Source organism: Tinamus guttatus, unplaced genomic scaffold, assembly GCF_059628265.1.
Source record: "Tinamus guttatus ecotype Peru unplaced genomic scaffold, ASM5962826v1 Tinamus_guttatus_pri_ptg000301l, whole genome shotgun sequence".
Taxonomy (NCBI): Eukaryota; Metazoa; Chordata; class Aves; order Tinamiformes; family Tinamidae; genus Tinamus; species Tinamus guttatus.
In genome coordinates this window covers 1,776,673-1,799,538 of record NW_028288835.1, presented here as the reverse complement: position 1 = coordinate 1,799,538, position 22,866 = coordinate 1,776,673, and the positions used below count along the sequence as shown (strand labels likewise).

The window sequence follows — 22,866 nt, the reverse complement described above, 5'->3', positions numbered from 1 at the left end:
ATTAAATGTTTCTGAACTTCATGTTTGATTCATGGAGAACTGTGATGGTTTTCCTTCTCAATTAATGGAATTTGTTTGAGCTTTGTAACACAGTAGTTCTTACAGCTTTGGAAATCAGCCATTTGCTGTACTCAGCATTACACACACACTATGAAAATCACCCAATTTGGGGTAAATTGCAAGGTGGAGAAGGGAATTTACACTAATTTGTAGATATGAAAATGCAGACAAAAAGTTCAGCTCTCATTTATAAAAATAAGTTTCAAGTGTTTCACACTAGACTGTAGATAAGCTAAATAAAATACAAATCTTCCCACTTTCTCAGATACAGCCTTAGGCACTGCAACTAACTCACACACCACCCACTGGAATCCCCCTGCTTCCCCAGCCCCCCAGGACCTGAGGATTCGCTCCTGCTTCCAAGGGGGAAGACTCTGGCAAGGCTCGTGTGTGAGCATCCACCCTGGAGCACGTGCATGAAACCCCTCAGGCTTTGGAGGACACTGCATTTTAGTCCTGTTTAAGAAGTGCTCCAGATATGAGACTGCAATAACCAAGCCTCTGTGTAGCTATGATCACTGTATCCTCCTCAAGCAGCAATGATTTAATACGGAAGATTTGGGTACTTAGAGAAGGTTTCATGCTGAGAACCTTCCTGCAGCCCGATAAGAGCCCAAATCCCATCCCCTTTGGGAGTTTCAGTTAAACCCTTCACCTAAGACAGAAATTCCTCCTATTCCCTCTTTCCCATGCACACACCACCTACTCTGTGCCACTCGGCCAAATAAGCTCATTTAGTAAAACCCTGTTCTGATGGGAAGGGAGCTAAAGAAGTCCTCGAGTGCATCCTCCCCCGCAGAAAAGGCAAGGGGAGCAAGAGGAGGAGCTGCTCACCAGGCGTCGTGTTGAAATCCAGGATGCGGTGATGGGACTGCAGCAGGTCCGGGTTGCTGGACGAGAGGGTCCCGCTGACGGGCAGCGCGGGAGGGATGTGCTTGCTCTGCCTCAGCCCCACGATGCTGTCGTCCTGAGACTGCCCGATGCCGATATCGCTGCGCCCGGAAAGGCAAGGAAAGAGAAGGAAAGGAATAAAAAAGGACTATTTAGAAGTTAAGATTCTTCAGAAAACAGTACTCGCTGTCTACCTTTGTCCAAACCACCCAAGTATCTAGAGCCAGCGCAGGTGATCACCAAGTTCACCTGGCAGGTGATCCTCATGGGGTGCTGCTAGGCTTGCTCTACTCTTATTATTATTTGAACTTTTTTACGGTGGCCAAGATCTTTACGCAAAAGGTGGCCCATGCTTATTCTTGCATCACCCGGACTCTGACTCATACTCTGCTTTTTGGCGCTTTGAGTTGCTTTCTAGTCCTCTGTCCCTTCCCAGGGGTAATTAAGGGCCTGACAGTAATCCCTGCAGGCTCATTATAGAAAGAGCCTTCTGTGGCTTGCCCAGCATACGCTCGTACCCATCCTGGGGTACGAGCGATAGGAGCTGAGCAGTGCTCTAGGAAGGACCATGTTGCTGGGCATTTGAGGCACAATTTTAACTGCATGGACACAATAACTGCTTTTTAGAAAGAAATGCCACAAGGAAAGGGTTGGAGGTGTATTTTTTTGTTGTTGTTTTGTTTTTCAAAGCTGGATAACCCTGTACTACCAAAAGATTTCATGAAATGAAAATTTCAAAACAGAAATCCTAGACCGCCAGAAGGAGCAGTTCTGGGGTTCTCCTCAAGCAGAAGCTCGGCTGAACATCCCGATTCCACAGCCCCACATCCAGCCCAAGCCTGTGGCAAGCGGCAGTGGCTAATTCAGCAGGCAACGCTTATGCCAAGCCACAAGCAGACATTTTTGATACAGCTAAAAAAACAAGGGCTCCCAGCGAGCGATCTGTGGTAGGAACCACCCCCCAGAGCCACATGAAGAAACACGGACACACAGAAACCTCCCAAACCCGCAAACCCCACGGCATCTCCTGCCCCGGTGGTTAAAAACAGGGTGTACAGGGTGTATTTCTTAGTTGGGTTAACAGCAATATTTTCTTTAAACTCAAGCCAGATGACAGAAACCTCCTCCCCTGCCCTTTTAGTGCCATTTGCAGTTACCTGCCGTGTCCCTTTCCGGGTTCACTATCTAACCCCACCAGGCTTCCTTCTACCCGTTCTGTGCCTCAGGCCCGAAGCAGCTTCAGGAAAGCAGATCAACCAACAAACTTCTTTTTCCCCTCCCTTTTTTTTATTAAAGGTAGTGTTTCAGAAGTTCTCTTAGCTTCTCAGCAAGCATTCGTGCATCACATTGGAAGGTATTTATCCCTATGCTCAGCCTACTCTGTTTTTAAAATTCAAAAGTCACTGAGGTTGATTTAAGTTATGTAAAACAGAAATGAACCCTGGAAATTTCACAGGTAAATGACTGAACGAGAAGTCTCCAGGTCCCATGAAGAGCGACTGCACTCCTCTCTACCTAAAATATTTTAGGTCAGAGAAAGGATATTTAGCTTTAAAACAAAAAATATAATCTATGTTGCTTTACAGGTGCATATGTGAGCCCACAGATGGCAAAGAAAAGCTGCTGGATGGAGAGGGGTGGCAGGTAAAAAAGCCAGAGCCTGAGGGGAGGCTGTAGCCAAGGGCAAGTTTCAAGACAAGCGCCACAGCTGATGGAGAGATTTCCCTGGAACCTACTGGAAACGGTGCTATTTGCTCAGCTCAGGAAGTTACTGGAAGTTAATGGACTGAAATGCAAGACTGAAGGAAGGGATTATTATACCCTGCCTGCACAAAATGATTCACCCTCAATGGTGGTTTAAAGTCTCCTGAAGCAGCCAAGTTATCTCTATTTAGAGAGTTAAGTTTAAAGCTTAGCTCTCCATGGGTACTAAATGTGTCCTGTACTGCTCAGAAGAGGGGCAGTTTAACCTCACGGCTGGGGGAAGCGACTAGTGAAATCTAACTCCATAACTCCCCTAATTGTCAAATACACACAAAACAGCATTTTCATCAGCTTAGTATCTTGTTTTTAAGATATGAAAACAGATGAAGAGCTTTCACATACGCAATACAGCTAGTTATTAGGAAGCTCAAGATAGAAGTGTCAGTGCAAGAGGGGGAAGTAAAGCACACCGAGGAGTCTACAGCCGCACATCTCTACGCAGAGAAGATGCAGACAAGCAGCTGAACGTCAACAAGCGCTGCAGACAAACTGCTATATATAACATAAGAAGTAGCGCTAGCAAAAGGAAAATAAAACGGGTCAGGTATACTGTTCTCCTGGCTCTTACCAGAAAATGTCCCTGCACCAAAAAAGTGCAAAAACGAAAGAAGCCAAAGGGGATAAAAGGAGGAAAACCAACAAGAAATGTTTATGCGAAAACCTGTGGACACTGCAGTACACAACCCCACAGCACACACGACCCACAGACCTCAGCAGAACAAACACACAGGACTGGTGACACAGGAGGGGACACTCCAACGAAACAACAGCAATGAGGATTTAGAGATTCCCTGCTACTGGAGCTTACCTGCTTCATTTTAACAAGGATCTATTATTTAGATAGTCATTTATAATTACCACTTACACCATTCACTTTCTACTTAATTTGCTGCTAATGAGCTTTCAGAACATCAGTCTTTTTTCTGTAGTGGGAGCACCTAATATTAGTCAAGCAAGTGTTTCTTTTTAAATAATAGAAAAAAAGAACTAGATTTTTAGCAGAAGATCCTTTCGCACAACAGCTGTTAAAATAGATTTTTCCAAGGTCATTTAGAAAAGGAAAATGAGAGAAACCACTAAGTACACACTATCCACTTGTTACAATTCATTTTTCTTATTTTCACATTCATTCAACTAAAGCTATCAGTCTTCAAGTGAGAGATCAATCAAAATAAGAGTTTTCAAACCTTTTTCTTCCATAGGTTCCAACACATACCATCAGAAACCTACTTCTAAAATGTGTTCATAGGAGAAAGGTTATCAGAAACCATACCCAAATAAAAGATATCAGATACCACATCATCTGATCCCATTTAGCTTTCATTAGCTTTTCATATGAGCATTCTCAGTCAGACTGAGGATTTTAATCTGTCTCCCTTGTGGCACTAAGCAGAAATACACACGGACCCTCAGAAGGTACCTGTTGAGCTCACCTCACGTTTCTGGCCTGGTATGCATCCAATTGACACTTATCTTAAGAGCAAACAGCAAATGATATAAAAATTATTTATACCACCACTGCATCTGTAAGGACTGAAAGTTGCCCAAAGTGATGTCAAGATAGGAGCCTGATTTTCATAATATTCACTAGACTAGTACTGTCTAGTCTGAAATCAGCAATTAACAGACCAGATGAAGAAAAAAGCAAATATATTTGCATATATAAATGTGTTTGCATTAACAAACATAAGTAACATAAATTATTAATGTTTAACACAAATCAAAACTTTAAGAGGAAATTAAAAATAGGACTCACTTGTATGGTTTCTGAGGCAGGATACTGATTCGAGTCTTGTCAAGTATCTTCTTCAATTTGTTTCTTCCCCCAACTGTGTTGGCTTTGCTTTTCTTATTTACTTTTTCTAATCCTATTACCTGCTCCACATCAACAGCAAGGTCTGGGATGGAGTAACGACTTGCCTTTTTAATGTCACCAATTTTAGGCAGGTGGGGAGCACCATTTCTCTTATCCTCTGACAACCGTGTTAAAAGTTCCTTAAAAACTGCACAAGAGAAAAAACCAACAACAGTAAAAAACTGCTTAGCACATTCTGTTTATTCAAATATTATCAGAACTTGGATAGGAGATTTAAAATAATTTTTAAGATTTAGAAAGAACATCCATCGCCTGCAGTAAAATCATAAAATTGGTAAATTGGCCCAGCTTGGAAATGGATGGTCACATGGTGGTAGGGATCATGTCACCAGAAGCACTTTGACTTTCAACTGAAGGACAAGTTTCTGCAGAGTAACAGCATGCCCATTAAACACAGATGAGAGGAGAAAACTAACAACTGAGATGGGAGGTTTATTTTTAAAAAAAGCAAGTACACAGATGGACAAAAATAATTAGCAACAGGAACAAAAGTCAGAAATCAGAGGGGAAATGGAAATTGTAACAAGGTCATAAGGAAAGCATGTGAAAACAGTTAGACATCTTGGCCGCCTGACAAGGCTGCTGTGCCCAAGTGCCGGATGTCCAAGGAAACCGGGAGCCTTGGAAGGCTGCGGCACAAACACAGGCAAAGGGCTAAAGCTGCTGCTGCTCTGCTGCCCTCCTGCCCTCTGCAGCAAGGAGACAGTGGAGTTACCCATGGTGAATGAGCTAATCGTCTTCTGGAGCTCTTGATTTGGCAAAAAAGTTGGTAAAAATGCGATAGGAAAAATGTTCTGAACGAGAGCCGCAATCCCCGTGCATCGCTGGGGAAAGTCAGCGGATGACCTGATTCGCAGCAAGAAATGAAGGTCCTGAGGTTAGGAAACGGGGCTGAGAAGGCTTTCTGTCTTAGGAAAGACAGAAAACTTTGTCTTTTCAACAGTTTCTCCTGACTAGAAGTGGAATACTCTAGCGAAAGACAGCTATAAAATAAGAAAGCATTTAAAGAAAAAGAAAAGCTGAATAATCACTCAAATAATGAGCTGGGTAGGGTCTTGAGAAGATAAACTAAGAAATAAATGAGAATTCAGCCAGTTGGCACTTACTGAACAAGTCTATGTTAAATATACAAAAGCAATCTGCCTGGAAAATGAAGAAAAACAAGAAAGGCAAAGATAAGCATAATGGCTTCTTTCATATTTCTTTAAGAGTGATTATTATCAGGAATTGTAGAAAAAGTGGGGATAGGAGCAAACAGCTAAGGGGTGGGTATTAAGGGCAAGGTTTTACACTATTCTGTCTTAAATACTCCTTATCTACTGGTACACAACAAATTATAAGGGACTCAAAAAGCTTCAGAGAGAGAGAGAAATACATGTGAAGACAAATAATCTGAGAAAATATCTGTATGGTAAAAAAAGATCTGGGGTCTGCATGCACAGCTTAGATATAAATAAGGAGATGCTATTAAAAAAAGTTTCCTCTCCTTTTGGGATTTGTTGGTAAGGAATATCACATGCAAAACACAGGAAGTAACTGTTCTGACCCTCTGTTGTGGTGTGATTTCAGTATTTGGAAAGGAGCCACAAGATAAAAACCTCAGAAAACACAAATTATGAGGAAATGAAGAAGCCAGCCTAGAAGAACACATGATATCAAAAACCCTCCAGTGTGAAAGACACTTATAAAGAACTTACTCCTATGCATACAAAACAAGCACGTGCTGAAAAACATGCATCTACTGAAGAAATGTCTTTTAATTATTACAATGGCAGAATATTATCATTGTTTTCTGCAAGGAAATAACAACAAATCTCCTAGCAAGCATCCTTGGCAAGTGTTTTTTGGAGATAAATAAAGCAAGCTTAATCATCCCTTAATGAAGCCACATCCTGTGGTCATTCTCTACCCAACCTATTTGTGATGGAGAACCTGATCATGAAAGAGAGATGTCAGAAACGCATCACTAAATCCAAGGATCCAGTCATAAAGATCAAGTTTGAGGAGGGAAAGAGGGAAGGGTTGGGGGGGAAGAGAGAAATTAACACTTTCTAGAAGTTCAGGCTTAATTGTGCCAGTAGCTCCCCTTCATCCTAAACCAGACACCCGTGAGGGTGAAGTCACTTCAGAAGACCTACTTGTAATTTTTCTGCAATTTTGATTCAAAGTGTTTAGGGCCTACTAACTTCCTTCATTTCTGATTCTTCCCACCTCTGAAATCTGTCAACTACAATTATTTTAAGCTATGTCCAAACAGTAGCTGTATAAAAATCAAAGACTCCATCTAAAGTTAGAAAAAAAGTTGGAATAAAAAGCACACACAACTTACCAAATAAATTGGTTTTCACAGTGATAGACAGATGAGTGTTATTTCTAAGAATTTCCATGGCTTTTGATAGCTGAATGTTCTCAAAGTTTTGACCATTCACTTCCAATATCTGAAAATACAACCAGTTGGTGTTACTTTTTTATTTAGCAGAAAGAGAAGAGAAAAGCATTTTAAAAACACCTACCTGGTCTCCACGTTTCAAGCCGGCTTCCGTAGCTTTGCTTCCAAAATCTACACTGTCCACAAAGATTCCAAATCCCTTTTCTGACCCTCCCAGCAAAATAAAAGGCAAAGGGGCTTCTCGAGATGGCTTTGTTAAGGTTATCAATCTTCGTTTAGCTTTAGCTGCACAAGCAATATTTAACAGCCTCAAATGTCCACCCATTTTCTACAAGAGAAAGAGAAAAGCATAAAAATATAAATATAAAAAGCCTGCATAATAAGCAGCCTGTCTGCTTGCTGCCACCCCAAACTGCCAGAAAACAAACATTCCTACCTCTCTCTCCAAGTTGTTCTCAAATTCCTCCAGAAATCGAGTCATAGCAGGATCCCCTTCAAAATCATTGAAGTGATTGTTCACCCACAACAATACTACCCGTGTAACCTGAAAATTAACCAAGGACATGAAGATTTTCCAGCAATGACCAGATCAGCACTACTGCTAAGACTTTTAGAAATACTGCTCATCAGTGACTCATGCTTTGAGCTGGGTCTAAAGCTCAATTTTTTTTACTTCAGTTGCCTCTAAAATATAGCTGTATTTCTTTTGTTATGGGAGAAAGTAGTTTGGAAAAGGGAGAGGGAGAAAGGCAAAATACCTGAGGAGCTGGAGTCAAAGAAGGACATCTCATAGAAACGCTACTCACTAACCCTAGTGCTTCTTTGCATGTGCCCAGCACCAGAGCCCTTGTAGCCACTTGTGCTGAAGGCATATGGCTAGAACAGCCTAAAATAAATCCCGACATCCTCATGGGATCTGCATGGGAGATGTTCTGGGTTTACACAACTGCTAAGGAGGTTCTTACACATCCAGCAGAGCAAGGGAATTCAGAAGAATTGCTGAAATTCATGTCCAAGCTGACGGACAGCTCTTGGGCAGCAAACAGCTTTTGGAACTTCTTAGGGAGTTTGCATTTCTAAAAGGAGATAACTGCATCCTGCATGTGCAGCAACTCCTAGCCACAGTGCGTAGGCTAGGGGGAGCATTGCTGGCATATTTGAGATTTTTGTTTAAAAATGAAGACAAAACTTTCTTACTTTTGGTTTAATCTCCGTGTTGCTTTTCATTAGTATGGATCACACTGAAAGATCCAGATGAAAGTCACCTTGCTTTAGGCTATTCACAGTTTTTATTTTTACAATGGCTGGGAAGTTTCAAGCCAGCCCATGTAACGTATTGAAAATGAAACGTTTAACATAATTGATAGAATCCACTTGGCTTCAGATTTAAAAAAAAAAAAAAAAGAGGTATTTTTTATCCTAGCAATGGATATTTGACGAAGTCATGTAAAACTGCAAATAAAGCACTGCAGAGCCTCAGCAGACAGTGCTATCAGCGTGCCAGGCCTGAATATACAGGGCCTTATTCTCCCATCATGTCAGTTCTGTTTGGGGTAAAGGGGATTTAATAGCTTGTTCTGTGTTGGTGTTTAATGCTGTGCAAGGGTCAGCAAGAAAAAGGCTCGATACATTTTTTTTTTAAATGGCTGTATGTTCTAATGTCTTTATATAAAAAAAATTATCAAACAGTGATTGTCAAGTTCTGTTAACCAGCATTATATAAGAGAAATAAAGGACTAGGTTATATGCTCAAATTCCAAGGCAAAAGAGAATTCTATTGAATAATGTTAGATAAAAAATGCTCATTATTGAAGAAAAAAAAACTTGGCTATATTTACAAGTAACTAATTTATATTGTAAAAACACGAGGGAAAAAAATCCTGGAACACATTAGTATTTGAAATAAGGTGCATCAAAAATAAGACTTTTATCCATATATTCTGCTTTAAAAAATGCACCAAATATTTTTTATGCCTTTTTCAGCTATAGTCACTCTCTTGAAAATACAGTAAATTCTTATTTTACTCTTACTAACTTATCTTTCAATGCAAATGATATAAGATACACAATTTAGGGAATTTTAACCTTATCCCTGAGGCTGGGGTCATTGAACCACTCCAACAACTTCTTGCCCACTTCCATTGGGCTGGAGAGAAAGGTCCGATAGGTCAGCAGGAAATCTTCTATAAATGTTGGGTCTACCACAGAGTGTTCCTCCACCAGATGCATTGTTAGCCTTTCAGCTGTTCCCTGTAACAAATAAATCCTTCTTTATTAAAATCCATTTCAAGTAAATGCACATTTGCTATCTGGTAACATGCTATATTAAATTAGAAAGAATAATAAGGGCATCTATTGACTGATGAACTAAGCAAGCATACTAGCTTTATCATTCCAATAAGAAATTGAGTGATTTTATGTAACAAAGTTATACAGACATCATCCAATTACCAACGTCTGTAATTCTAAACAGAAAAACTACCAATATTAACTCCTGATTTCAAAGTGTCAATGCTTTTGAATACCTATGGATCCCTATGGATCTCGGGTTTTACTTGCCAATGGAGCATGCCTGACTTTGGCAAGCCTCTCCTCCAGCTTTTGCTTTTTTTACCTTGATGACAATGTGACCTTTCCTGGTCCCAGTGCGGTCAAGCTCCCTGTGCTCCTTCACCATCACGATCTCCCCTTCCTCTTCCACCTTCTGCATGTTCTTTTCCACTTGGTTGAGGATGCGGCAATAATCTTGCTGGGCTATACAAACAAACTGCAAGAACCATCACGCACGAGGATTAGAAGAGAAAGTCCTCGGAAAACTGTTCACACTTAAGATGCAAGTGCTCTATTATTAAAAAAGATAAAGTAGTCTCTCAAGCCACAGCTGGCCAAACTCAACTGTCCAGCAACTCAACTGCATTAAGCAGATATATACTCAAGAATGGTAACCCTGCTGCAATTCTGCTCTTAAAACAGATCAAGATTCATCAGTGCAAAATTATTTTTGCATTACTAGGCATTTTTGTTCAGTTGCTCTTAACTCCCCCTCTGCTGGAAAGTCAGTCTTCTATCTAACACACTTTTTTCTTCACATTTTAGCTGCTAGGCGGTATTTAAAAGACGTAAGGAAAAATAAAGGGAAAACCTTATTCCTGATTTTTGTGCCCACTGTTAGTGCCAGTGATTTTCATTTTTCATAGCAACCACATGAAGTCAGCCATTAACAAAGCTAATAATTATTTGTTTACATAAGTTTTGGCATATAGAAATAAATCACTCCTAGACTGAAGTATAATGCAGAAGAAAAATTTTTTGCCATCATCAGCTCAGCACAGTCTAGGTGAAAGCATAAATACCCTAGGAATATTATACAATTAAGCCCACCCACTAAAATTTGCAAAACTTTTAGATTGTATTCACAACAAATAATCTTCTGTAATTTGTTAAATGTTTAAGATGTTTATTTCTTTTTTATGGGTGAATACTGAAGATTAAACTGCCATCTCTCATAACCTTGGATCGCTCACTGAAAAGAAATTATGTGTTTCTTTTCATTGCTAGTTGTAAATCACCATGGACTTAGGGCAAAGGCATGAGCCTCACCAAGACAGTGTTTTTAACTGCATTCCTCCTCTTTGTGCTTCAGAGCACAGGACGGAGAGCTTGCATTGCTACGAGATTCACTGCTCCATTCCAGCAAGGAAGGATGGCTACTGCCTGCAGAAGGGAGAGGCCACACGGAGCAGGGCAAACAGACCTTGAGCTTCTCCTAGGAGAAAGCCTGAAGCAACAAATAGAGGCAACAAGGTGCTGGGCCTCAGTTTCTGGAGAAACTGCGTGGACAAAACTCTTCACCCCAAATGGTTCCTCTACTGGACCAGGGGAATACGATTTCCTGGACTGTGGATACAAACAGCAGGATCCATCTCTCCCCAACACTGGCAGGGTTATGCACTGGAGGTTTTATATGTACTTAGTTTTAAATAAAATTGTATTTGTCCATTTAACCACATTACTTCTGTGTGCTTGTTATTTTGAACATCAAAAACCATGTAACTGATTTTTGTTATGCAAAACAGGTATTCTGCACAATAATTATAAAAAAAAAAAAAGAAAGAAAAAAAACACTCTACCTGGCAATCATCTACTTTGGTTCTCATTACTCCTTTCATATATTCCTTCTCCATGGTAGGGGAAACACCAAAACTGTTTCCCATGCACAGTATCTCTGTTCTTCCATCAGGATACGTCACCTCCACAGAACCATTCAAAATGACTGACCAGGAATCCAGCTATAAATGAAGTATTGCAGGATACATGAAGTCTGAGAGACACTTCACAGTCTATCATCATATGATACAGACACAATCCCCATAGTATACAGATACAATCCTCACAGTTATTCTCAAGGAAAAGAGTTAATTTTCAATCTACTAGTCACAACGTTTATAAGCTGGTTTACCTCAAAGATGTTACCATTCCCAGCTCAAGAAAACTGGAATCTTTAAACTCTTAAAAGTGAAATAAAATTATGCAGAACAGAAATAAATGGAAGGTTTTGAAACACTAGAACGCAGAATCAGCTCCAAGAGGCACGAAGCATTTCTGTGCACGTTATAATGAGCATTTTCTTATGCTTTTATTGTAGGTGTTTAGAATGCTGTGCGAGCGCTTAAACAGAAGGTTTTGATCTAACACTCAACAAGAGAGGCTTAATTTAGATGCTCAAAGCTACTTTTTCTCTTTGAAAAGTCATGCGAGAGGCCCACGGCGCTGCGCGGTCCCGGGGGCGCCGGCGCAAGGGCTCCCAACCTCCTCGCCGTCGTTGAGCACGATGGTCCCCGCTCGCTCCACGACGGCGAACACCATCACGGCGCACAGCTCCCTCCTCACCGACATGGTCATGTTGGCGAAAGCAGGCAGCTGGTGCATGAATTCCAGGAGTTGCTCTGAAGGAGAAAAAGCCCTCGGAGTCACACATGTCAAAACAGGAGAGCGCAGCAAAGGCGGATCCACAGAGAGCCCCGGGGCTGCTGAAGCTAAACGCTGCACAATCGTTTCTGTCTACTGGCAAATCGTGTGCAGGGGCCTGCTGTAATCACTGGGCATTTCGCAGGCGCACAGGGGCTGCTCACATCGCCAACAGGGAGGGAGCACAGTAATGGGAGAGCTGTAACGCAGCCAAGAGCTCCGAGCACCGCCAACGGACCCGCAACGCGCCGAGCGGCCGCTGCAATCGTTCAATTAACGCCGCGCTAGGCTTATTTAAAACACAGCAAGTGGTTACGATGGAAGACTTCCCAAAGCCAAGCGAGCTGGTTGGTCAAGTGGAGCCTTTGGAGTCTGCACGAGTGTCACGGGCACATTGGCACTGCTGCACAGGTGACTACTGCTAACGCACCCCGCGCACACTCAGGGGAGGAGCACTCACACTCACGCTCACCAGCAACCCCTTCATTTTCCCTTTCTGCATTGTGTGCTGCCACACAGAGCTCTGCTCCTAATAATTCTGCTGAGGGCTTAAGTCCTTAACGCAGGATATATTTTGCATTTAGTTGTACCTAACAAAACAGTCAATTTAACCCCATCTTGTTTTTATTTTTTTTAATTTATAACTTAATGAAAGAGAAAAATGGTTTTAAGAGGGAGTTAGTGAAATGGATTAGGTTAAAAAGCATAAGAACTAAAGTTTGAGTCCTGTATTGCTTTGCTTTCGGTGTATTAGGCCATATGTCAACACAGCATATTACGTTTAGTAAACACACCCTCATGCAAAGGCTTTATGATTCCAGTATTTTCTTTTAAACACAATGCATGCGGGAGTGTAAAATCACACACAACATCACAACATATGATTAACAAAAATGTTATGAGCACCCGATTCAGACTGACTTTGCCAAGGTTTTGTAAGCTTGTTCCAAACAGCCACAATCTTTGCTTTAGATTTTCACTTGATATTTGTAAAATCAATTACAAGTTGAATCCTGAGATCTAACAGGCCAGCACGGAAAACATTTGGCCACTCCATGGGCATTTTCAGTTTCTTCCTTGGATGCACTCATTCGTTTCTTTTTAAGAATAAGCTTGCAGAGTAAACACTAAACACACCAAGTACAAAAGCCTCTGACTAAATTAAAACCTCAGGCTAAAGAGGAACATTTCTCTGGTGCAGGCAAACAGCCTCCACAGTGTTTCCCTCCACTGCATTAACTCACCAATGTCGTCATCGGTCCGGTCTATTGGGTCTTTCTCCAGGCAGTCTCTAACAATGTCTCTACTCATCAAAGGATCCGATGCCCTTTCAATATCTTCTTCGTCATCATCATCCTCCGAATCCACTGCTGTCTCTGGCAACCCACTGAGATCCATATCACCAGTCTCGCTTTCTGTAGCCTACATTCACAAATAAATTCAAGAAAATTAAAGCACTCAAATATGTTCTTCACTGCTACCATGTCCTAATTAAATACACAGAAATGATTGTAACAACCTAAGAGATAACCACTTCCTTCACTCAATATTTTTGATACTGCTTTTTTTTCTTTATGTTTCTTTTTAAAGGAACTAGCTACATTATTGACCCCAAAATGATGTTTCGAACGGCCTTCAAACCTGGTTTGAATCAACCATGTGCATATAGGACTCAACCATATGCTTTTAATCAGTAGGTCTAGGGAAAAGACAAAGCAGATGTATGGTAAGAAATAACTTGTGGGAATAATAGCTGAAAATCTTATTTTTTTAAAAAACAAACATGTCATTTAAAACACATTCTCCTCCGTCCTCACTATTCTATTTTCAGACCTTTACAAATGTAATGCCTGTAACTTCAAGCAAACTTAGTTTGAGGGACCATGCACAGCATCCAAATATTAACAGAATTTTGCTATCAAGTAACCTCGGCCTTTTTCATTCCCCCAGCTGAAGGCGGTTAGCTATGGCTTTTATTTATTCATTTATTGATAAACACTATAAAATTTACCAGATGCATGAAACAATGTGAAGTCATTGCTGAAAAAAATAAACAAACCATAGATGGACTACGCAGAGTATCTGCCAAATTGAATCTGCTAGAAATTCGTATTAAGATGACCAAAAATGCTCGGGGACATTCATATAGCACCTAGAGGTAAATACATTTTAATGACTCAGTTTTAAGACCAGACATCCAATAAATCCCACAGACATTTGTCTGTCACGGCAGATAAAGCTGCTTTTCCTCGGAACCTGATTTAATCCCGCGGCAGCTGCTAGGGCTCAGCTCTCATGATTTTTAAGGCAAAACGAGCCTCCACAGGGCAAGTTTTCCGGCACGACAAAGGAGGTTCCACTCAGGGCACCAAGGAGCCCCCAGGAGCTCTCGCGTGGGACAAACGGGGGTATCGACATCGGCACAAACACGCCAGGGCTCCAGGCAGGGCTTTCACTGCTGGGTTTGCTCGCTGCTGCATTCTCCACAGGAGCTCCAGCTACTCTGACCAAACAACAGCCCCCAGTTGGGAACAGGGTCAAAACTAGCAGGGAGGAGTCAGTAGACATGAAGCTGATGACACCCATCTGTCGAAATCTTAAATTCCCAATTTCAGTGGCTGTTACTAATTCACTAGCCAATTTTGAACATCTTCCCACTACCAGTAAACGGCATTTCTACCTCAAAAGCATGATGGTAGGATGAACGCAGCGTTCACTTTAGTCCCACAACTACATATATATACATATTTGGAAACCAAGATTCCACCAGTCTCATTAAAAAAAAAAAAAAAAAAAAAAAGGTAAAAAGAAGTTACTCGACTATGTTAAAAAAAAAAAAAAGAAAAGTTGAAGCTGTAATAGAAGTCAAAGTTATAGCTGTTTTAATTTTCACACTGACATTAAATGCAAAAGATATTTCTAAAACTTGTAACTAAAGACCATAAACATTTTCCCCAGAGGACAGCTTTTTACAGAGTTAAATCTTTTTGACAAATAAAGTCACTGGTAGAAACCAGAATGATAACACAACTATTTCTAGATTAATTGCTATCCAAAAATAGAAACCACCAAATTTACAGGCAGTGCAAAAATTGCCTTATACACAGCATAAACCTGCTCTTAACAAAACTGCTGAACATTCTCAGGCCTCAGTATTACATCCATCTTACACTTACACAGGAGGTGTAAAAGCAGGTGAGATAACAGCATTATATTGCTGCACCGCCTTCTCACAGTACAACTGAATATTGCAGGGACAGTTTTGCACGCTGTATTTCAAGGTTGCAGGAGCACTCATTTGTATGATGCTAAAGATGGAGCTGATTCCAGCCAACGGATTGCTGTGTTTCCCAGCAGCACTGGCCTACAGTGCAGGGTCTGCAAGTTCACCAGGAAGCATCACCGCAAAAGCATCCATCGTCCAAGCGTTATGGATTAGGAAAAGGATTCCATTAGAAGTTGCAAAGCAGAGATGGCCTTTCATTGAGTGCTGGACAACTTTGCGACAACAGAAGAGTTCATCCGATCAGCTGTCTTTTTTGTATTGCCACTGACAGCAACGCAGCTTGCTTAAACAAATACAGCTTGGAGTTATATGGGATGATCCAGCGTAAAAAGAAAATGTATTAGCGTAACGCAGCACACCTTTACAAGCAAGACGTATCTTCCAAAAAAACAAACCCATTTTCACAAGCAGCTTTCTGAACACATAATGATTTGGTTACGCACTTGACTGCAGCATCCCCCCAGAAGCAAGGCATTCTCAGCAGGCCAGAACCCCTTCTAGCTTGGACGCGCAATACGTTCCCCGTTAGTCCTGTTACAGCACGGAGCAGGGCCGGCTGCGTCGTCACGTCAGGCGCACGTGTTAGCCGACCTACAAGCAGCCCACGAACCCCTCGGTTCTTCACGCGGAGCCGTTTCCACAGGACACCGCGCGTCCCCTCTGGGGACACGGCAAACCTCCCCTCACGCCGCCTTCTGCCGCCGTGGCGCTCCGGCGCGCGTGAGGAGACGGAGCGAGGCGGAGCTGGGCGCCCCCGGCCCTGAGGCAACTGCCGTGCGCTCGTGGAAGAGCCAAGGGAAGCCCCGATTAGCTCCCTTGAGGCAGGGCCGTCCTTGGAAACGTCGGCCTCAGAAAATCCCGAGGACCTGACGAACACTCATGTAACGCGAGCTAGAGTCAATCAGGAGCCTGACAGATCCCCAGGGCTTCTCATCGAGGATCCCATACCCCACTGAAGTGAGTTCATAGATGCTCGGTGTCCTCTGTTCTTTGGGTAATTAAAGATAATCAGCTTCATTTACATACAACTCTATAGAGGTTACGCAAGAAAAAATGCTGGTTGGAGCTTACCCAGAAAGCAGCATCTCTCCAAAACCTGAACAGTCTCCAAAACCTGAACAGCAGCTGCAGGGAACATTTTCCTCTTAGGGAACATGTTTTTTCTTTTTTTTTTCCTCCACAGTGGAAAAGATGTCATGAGAAATTTGCTGAAGTTTCAGAGGAATCACATAATAGTGACAGCCTAAGATTTTACTTGTCACATCACCAACAAGAAAGTCTGGAGACAAAGACTGACATTTTCAAGCCTGATAACGAAGTTATTTCACGCTAGGTAACAAAGGAAGGGGGATTGTCGGGTTTGAAGCAGGACCTAGCTAGACCAGTGTCCCAGTAGCATAGAAAAGGCTGCTCCAACTGCTAGGCATCTACAATACCAACCTGACTTCTACATCAGGAGGATCAACCCCTTTACCGCCTCCTTTCCTACTTCAACTAGTTCTTTGGGTATCTGCGGAGACACGGAGGCTCCCAAGAGGCTGATCTGATAGATCTATTTCTTTACAGCTGCGTTACTTTTCCTTCTGGCATTATAATTACTTTTATTTTCCCCCTCACAGACATGCTTTACTGTGAAAGAGAGAGCAGGCAGAGCAGGAGAACCGCGTACAAGTGGAGGGTCTTCACACTTCTCCTTTCTATCCTGGACTGGAGACAAAGATTCCAGCAGATCTTGACAATACAGAAAAGAAAAACTAAAACGGGTTAACCACACTAACTACTGACAGATCCTCACTTTTTAATATTTTAAACAATTCTTTTATTAGACTTGCTTTTTCATCCAAATGTTCCCTAAAGTTTGTTTTATTATTAAAAAAAAAAAAAAAAAGCACTCATTTTGAAGGATAAATCTCTTGCTATGACTAATGTCACCACCTACACTGACAGTGCAAAACACCCAAATAATCGAGAGAGATAAGGCAACTTTGGAAAAAACTTTAAAAAAAAATGGAAAAGAAAAAAAGATTCCTGTTTTGTTTTTAAATTGCACGGGCCAAAATGGGTTCATCAACGTCTGCTGCAGCCTTCCAAGTCCTTGAAGCTAACAGAGAAAACAGTCAAGCCCAGTCCCAGAATAACTTATCTTTTGATCATTGCATTTGAAGGAGGGCTTAAAAAAGAAACTGGAATTAAGAACGCCGATTGGCAAAAACATCATTTTGAGATATCTTAATTCATAAACCATTTACTACTGCTGCAAAACAGCGAACACAGGTCCTGTATCTGCAGTGAAACTGTGTGCAAAGGCCCCGTGAACTTGCGCAGGTTTGTTACGCAGCAGCTTCCAATGCACTGCATGGAACATGACACACCAGATTACCACGAAAGCCAATCCACACAGCTCCACCTGGAAGGGGTGACGGAGCACCGGGCGCACGGGAAGCTCTTCCTAAGCCTGGGAAGCAGCGGTAAAGGCTTTTCCTTGCCAGGGCAGCACGCAGGAGAAGCAAAAGATTCTTGTTCCTGGCACACACAGCCCACTAAGCATCCAGGATGCCCTTCCTCCCCAGCCCCGTTGCAGTCTCGCACTTTATGGACTCCATCCCTAAAATAAAAGTAGTAACATTTAAAGGCCCTCCTGACAGGCACCTCAAATATTTTTTCAGGCTTGGGTGCAGTTAAAAAAAAAAAAAAAAAAAAAAGACTTATATGGTCCAATTTGACAAGTAATTCTTATCCTAAAAGAAGTCCTTTCATGTGCAGTGTTTGACAAACAAATTTAGTTACAGCATTAATATTTAAAAGGAAGTATTCTCAGCTCGGCGCTGAAAGCATCTGAAGGTTCAGCTTCATGATTTATTCAAAAAAAGAGAAATCTAAAAAGGGCAGGAATGTATTTTCATTGCAAACAGCTGCTCTTAAGGCTATTGAAATAAAATGTACTATGATGCAAAACATGACATATCATTAACTCAGATTTCAATAGTAAAGACCTAATTAATGGTATAATTTAAGAAAGGAAAACATTTATTTTATTCCTTGGTTGAAAGATAAGATGGCAATCTTTCAAAATCAGCCCATTCTACTCAGACACAATGAACAGAAGTCCGTTCTATTGAAAAGAAAAAATCCCATTATGTACAGAACACAAAATCAGAAAAACAACACCAAGTTTTGTCTAAGACCTATTAAAATAAAAGTACAAAAAGGAACAGCTCGATGACTTGGGTTTATTGTTTCTAAATAAAAACTTGGGGAAAAAATAAAAAGCAAATAATTAGGGGAAGCAGACTGATCCAATGTCTCAGTTTCAAAAAGTAGCTTCTACTTTATTTCACTCTTGTCTCACCTGAGAGAATTCAAATTTCTGCAGCAGTTCTATTTATTTTGTGGGGTTTTTTTTTTTTGCATTTGTTTAACCTAATATAACCTGAATATGTCTGCATTACACTCCTTCATGAATGGGAGTGAGGTAAGAAATTAATGATTTGCTGCAATATGAAAAAAAACTTTAAAAATGACAATATTCAATATGCAAAGCTAAAAATTTAAGAACCTTAAGATTACCATTTCCACACCTGAATTCATCAGTTCTTTTTTTCAAATAAATACATCTTAAAGAGTTAAGTATTAACATAAAACATAAGGTTACATTCTGAATTACTTGCTCACATTTCGTAGCAGCTGCACACACAGGAATTATGTTAGTAATTATTTTGACATATTGTACAATTACATTTATCTGAAGATATCTGTGCCAAGCCGTCTTTGATAAGGAATTAACTTCAAAGTAATTAAGAAATCAGACATTTTCCTTAAGATCACCAAGAATGACAAAGGGCCTCCATTAAAGGTAAGTGCGCCTTAAAAATGAATCTAAAGTACAATGTGAAACAAGAAGAAAAGTATGGTTTCCCCATGCAAAAACTCCACAAAAGCAGCAGCAGCACCCATGCTGTTAACTCCACCATTGCGAACAGCAGCTCCTAGGAAGACCTGCACCAGACACGTGCAGACACACAGAAATGGTTTTCTGCAGTTTCTGCAGTATCCTCCACACCCCTGAAATTCAGTGATCCTTTTAGAGCTAACAGAGCCTTGTGGAAACTTTTTGTGAAAGTTTTCCCTCAACTCTCCTAGAAAAGCAGCTATATGACTATAATCTATCTAAATGCCACCTACAACTGGGTCCCTAGAGGGACCTGTTATTGTTATGTTAAAGAGTAAAATCTTGGGAATAAAAGAGATGAAAATCTATAGAGGATTTAAATAACAAAGCTGGTTTTCCATCTTCACCCTCAGAGTATAAACTTAATCTTGTCTCGAAGCAATCTTCTCTTCAGAAGAAACTGTGACAAATATACTTGATTGACACACACTGTGCTTAAAATGCTCGGCTACTTTGACTTTTTTCTTAAATAAACCTTGGAGTTACTGCAGCTGCTAATAAGATTGAACTGAAGTTGTTTTTGACCTGCCTTCTCCACAGAAAAGCCTGCAGGTTTATTCCCTACAGCTCCGCACTGAAACCATTCCAGCTACAGCCGAGGCAGGACAGGCAACACCCGCACGGGCAGCCTGTACCAGCGTGTGCAACAGGCAGCACCAGCGCAACAGCTCAACCCTGCACGCTCATGTACACTTCTCCCCTTATATCAATGCCCACATTTACTTACGTTGACTTTCTAACATTTTAAGCACCATGCAGTACTTTATGGAGAACTAGCATGCTATTTTTTTTTTTTAGCTTTTTTTTTTTTTTTTAAATACAATAACGCTTTTTTAAGAAATCAAATTTAATTAAGAATAACAAATTACTTTCCCTATCACAGGGACAAATCCTTGTCTTTGAAGTTGCAGGCACTGCTAAGATCAAGAGCAAAATCTGGACTTTCTCCGTTCATTATTTCAGTTGGGTTTTATTTTCTGTTTTTCCTAATCTGTCTCTACATTGCAAACACACCCCCCGCCAAACGCTCCAGGGATCAGTTTTACAGCGAGTCTCTCAAACTCTCAAAGCTCACACTGCTCCACACGGAGAACAAGGTTGTCCCCCCAGGAACATGAATTTAAAAGGTCTCGCAGCTCAGCCCCCAGCTCTCCCCCAGGTGCCCAGGGGAAGCAAACGGACCAACATGCTCAGTATTTACAAGGTGGGGGAAATGGCATTTGCCCCTTGAGTCAGGTCTGCACACGTGTTCCTCCCTAATACTGAACGTGGTCTAGTTTTTGAAGCTATCAAGATATTGTAAAATACGGCATTGAGAAGAAAAATCCTTCACATCTGAGATCCTATCAAATCTTCATGGTTTTAAAATTCTGATCTAGCTTTTGATAATAATACCCGTCTCAGGCACTTTCCATCAACGCATCTCAAAGGGTTCTCCAAACAGCAGGAAGCCTCTGCTCCCATTTTGCACGTGGCAGACACACGGAAAAGCCAAGTGAAACAAGGTGGTCAGGAGCAGAGTCCTCTATCTCGAGGTCACGCTGCCTCTCCACAACGAAATCCAGGACCGTTTCCTCTCCAAAACACTTCCGAATGCAAACAGGCTCCACGGAGCACACGGCCGAGAAAGGTGCCCATCCCACACCTCCACGTTCCTGACACGGGGCACGAGGGAAACGCATGTCCCATCTTGGGTTACAGACTGCACGCCGCGTTTTCAAACACCACATCTAGCAAGCAGTGGATGCAACCCTCAGACCACGAGCACTAGAGCAACAAGAATGTTTTGAAGTCTCCTGATTGCCTTTTTGGCAGGCGAACACTGACAACACGCAACCGCTCGGCCCTTGCTCTCCCGTGGGCGTGCGTCCCAGTCTTACCTGGTAGATATCAGAAAGGCTGCTGCTTCCCGAATCACTAGTGATGCTACATCCTGAGTGACTCGACGAAACGTGGGTCACCTGTGGGTGGAGACTGTCAGTAAGGTGCAGCTTTGTGAAATCTGCAGGAAGCTATAGATGGAGCAGAAAAAGCATCATTACAATTTGAGGTAGATACACAGCAAAAGGACTTTAAATCATTCATATCCCACTTTACTCCCTGCCAGCACCAACTGCTTTAAGGAAACCACGGGGGATTGCGAACGCGGCTCGCAAGCTGGAGACCTGCAGCGTTTTTTAATTCATTCAGAGGTCAGCAAAATACCACCAAGTGCTGCAAGTATTCTAGGAGCTGCTAAAATACATAGCTGAGGGCGAAGAAACAGTTAAGCAATGGCCCTAATGACCAAACTCTTTAGTATTTTGCTATGGGGTGTAGATGGAACTAACAGTGGAATCTTGTACTAGTGTCAACGGCAAAACAAAAGCAAAACCCCACGCCACAGCGCTCTGCCTTTGGCCAACTCCTTAGCTTCTTCAGCTCATCAAGTGCATCGTAGACAAGCGAACTGCAAGGCACTGACCTGCCTTGGAGCCAGGGAACGTGACGGCAACGTGGGAGCCTTGGAACGCTGCCGCAGCAGCAGAGCCGCCAGCCCGACACGTGTCTGCTCACGTGCGTTGTGCGCCCTGAGCGGGGGGCTCCGTCCAGCCACCACCGACACGTGCGCCATGTCTTTCCTCTTTACGCACACGGCTCCCGCGGGAATCCGCGAGCGCCGCGCTGCAGAAAGGGACCTTTCCTAAGGAAAACACTTAACGTCTGCACCAATATTGAAAGCGCCTTTCAAGAGCAAACGTAGTCACTCCTGCTCATTGTTCCCAACGAGCTTTCAGACTATTGCTAGTCAATAGTAGCCTGGTTGGTACGGCAGGCTTGGAGAAACACGGTGGGCAACAAGGTGCTGCAGCTGCTGCAGCTAAAGGTGCTCAGTAATCCTGCTGCTTTTTGCCTGGTTTTGGTCTGTGCTTATGGAACCCACCTGGCCTGAACCTTGGCTTTAGGAGCGGGGATGGCAGCAGGCGCCCTGCAAACCTCATCCTACCCAGCCCCGCTGCCTCGAGTTGGGGGAATTTGCTCTGCTTTTCCTGAAGGAGGGGCTAAACCCAGGAAGCAGCTGCCACCAGCTCCAAAAGGCTTCCGAGAGCCCGGGCTCTATTTCATTTTCAGATGCTGATCAACAACGCATGGGTAACACTCTAACCCAGACAGCCCTGGATGATGCCTCCCGAAAAAAACCAAAAACCTCTAGTTACGTTCACCACTACTGTTTTATACACCCGAAAAGAGAAAATAAAAGAATATGGATTGCTTATGCCCGTTTTCTCAGCTGCATTCCTTTTTCACCCACAGCCTTCATTTGGTACCAAACTGCAGATCATTTACTGATAACCAGGCCATGGCATTCACTTCTGCCCATGATGCGGAGCGCGCTGCAGTGGAACGCGCGCTCCACCGGCAGGGTGCACGGGCAGTGAATCGCCCTCTCCCCACGTGAGGAATGAACACGTCGCTCACTGTGCCCTCCCAGCACAACGGCCTCCCAGAACTAGAGCAGTCCAGGTTCATTTCCAAGCGGAAAACCCATATATTATTTTAACATGTATGCCCAAACTGCGTTAGATCCAACAAATCTAAAGAAAAATCACCAAAAAACAGTGATGAATTGAGAGTTCTTCCTTTTATAAAGCAGAAGCTATTTCAATCACCGATAAAGGGCAGCTCCAGAGAGGAGCCAATGT

The 22,866-nt window shown here is 42.2% G+C and overlaps 1 protein-coding gene across 10 annotated transcripts in view; it reads right to left on the bottom strand.

The window, feature by feature from the left end:
* Positions 1 to 22,866, bottom strand: part of RAPGEF2 (Rap guanine nucleotide exchange factor 2) — a 135,165-nt gene that overhangs the window by 20,023 nt on the left and 92,276 nt on the right. For 7 of the 10 annotated variants that reach the window (XM_088528096.1, XM_088528099.1, XM_088528097.1 and 4 more), the window contains 11 exons: positions 21,064 to 21,195; positions 13,193 to 13,370; positions 11,790 to 11,926; positions 11,111 to 11,269; positions 9,595 to 9,747; positions 9,066 to 9,230; positions 7,417 to 7,524; positions 7,105 to 7,308; positions 6,921 to 7,029; positions 4,472 to 4,718; positions 895 to 1,052 (listed from right to left, as the gene is read on the bottom strand). In XM_088528096.1, the coding sequence (XP_088384222.1) occupies positions 895 to 1,052; positions 4,472 to 4,718; positions 6,921 to 7,029; positions 7,105 to 7,308; positions 7,417 to 7,524; positions 9,066 to 9,230; positions 9,595 to 9,747; positions 11,111 to 11,269; positions 11,790 to 11,926; positions 13,193 to 13,370; positions 21,064 to 21,195 (1,750 nt within the window). The remainder of the gene's footprint in view (positions 1 to 894; positions 1,053 to 4,471; positions 4,719 to 6,920; positions 7,030 to 7,104; positions 7,309 to 7,416; positions 7,525 to 9,065; positions 9,231 to 9,594; positions 9,748 to 11,110; positions 11,270 to 11,789; positions 11,927 to 13,192; positions 13,371 to 21,063; positions 21,196 to 22,866) is intronic. The other 3 variants (XM_088528102.1, XM_088528105.1, XM_088528101.1) reach the window with 2 other exon arrangements.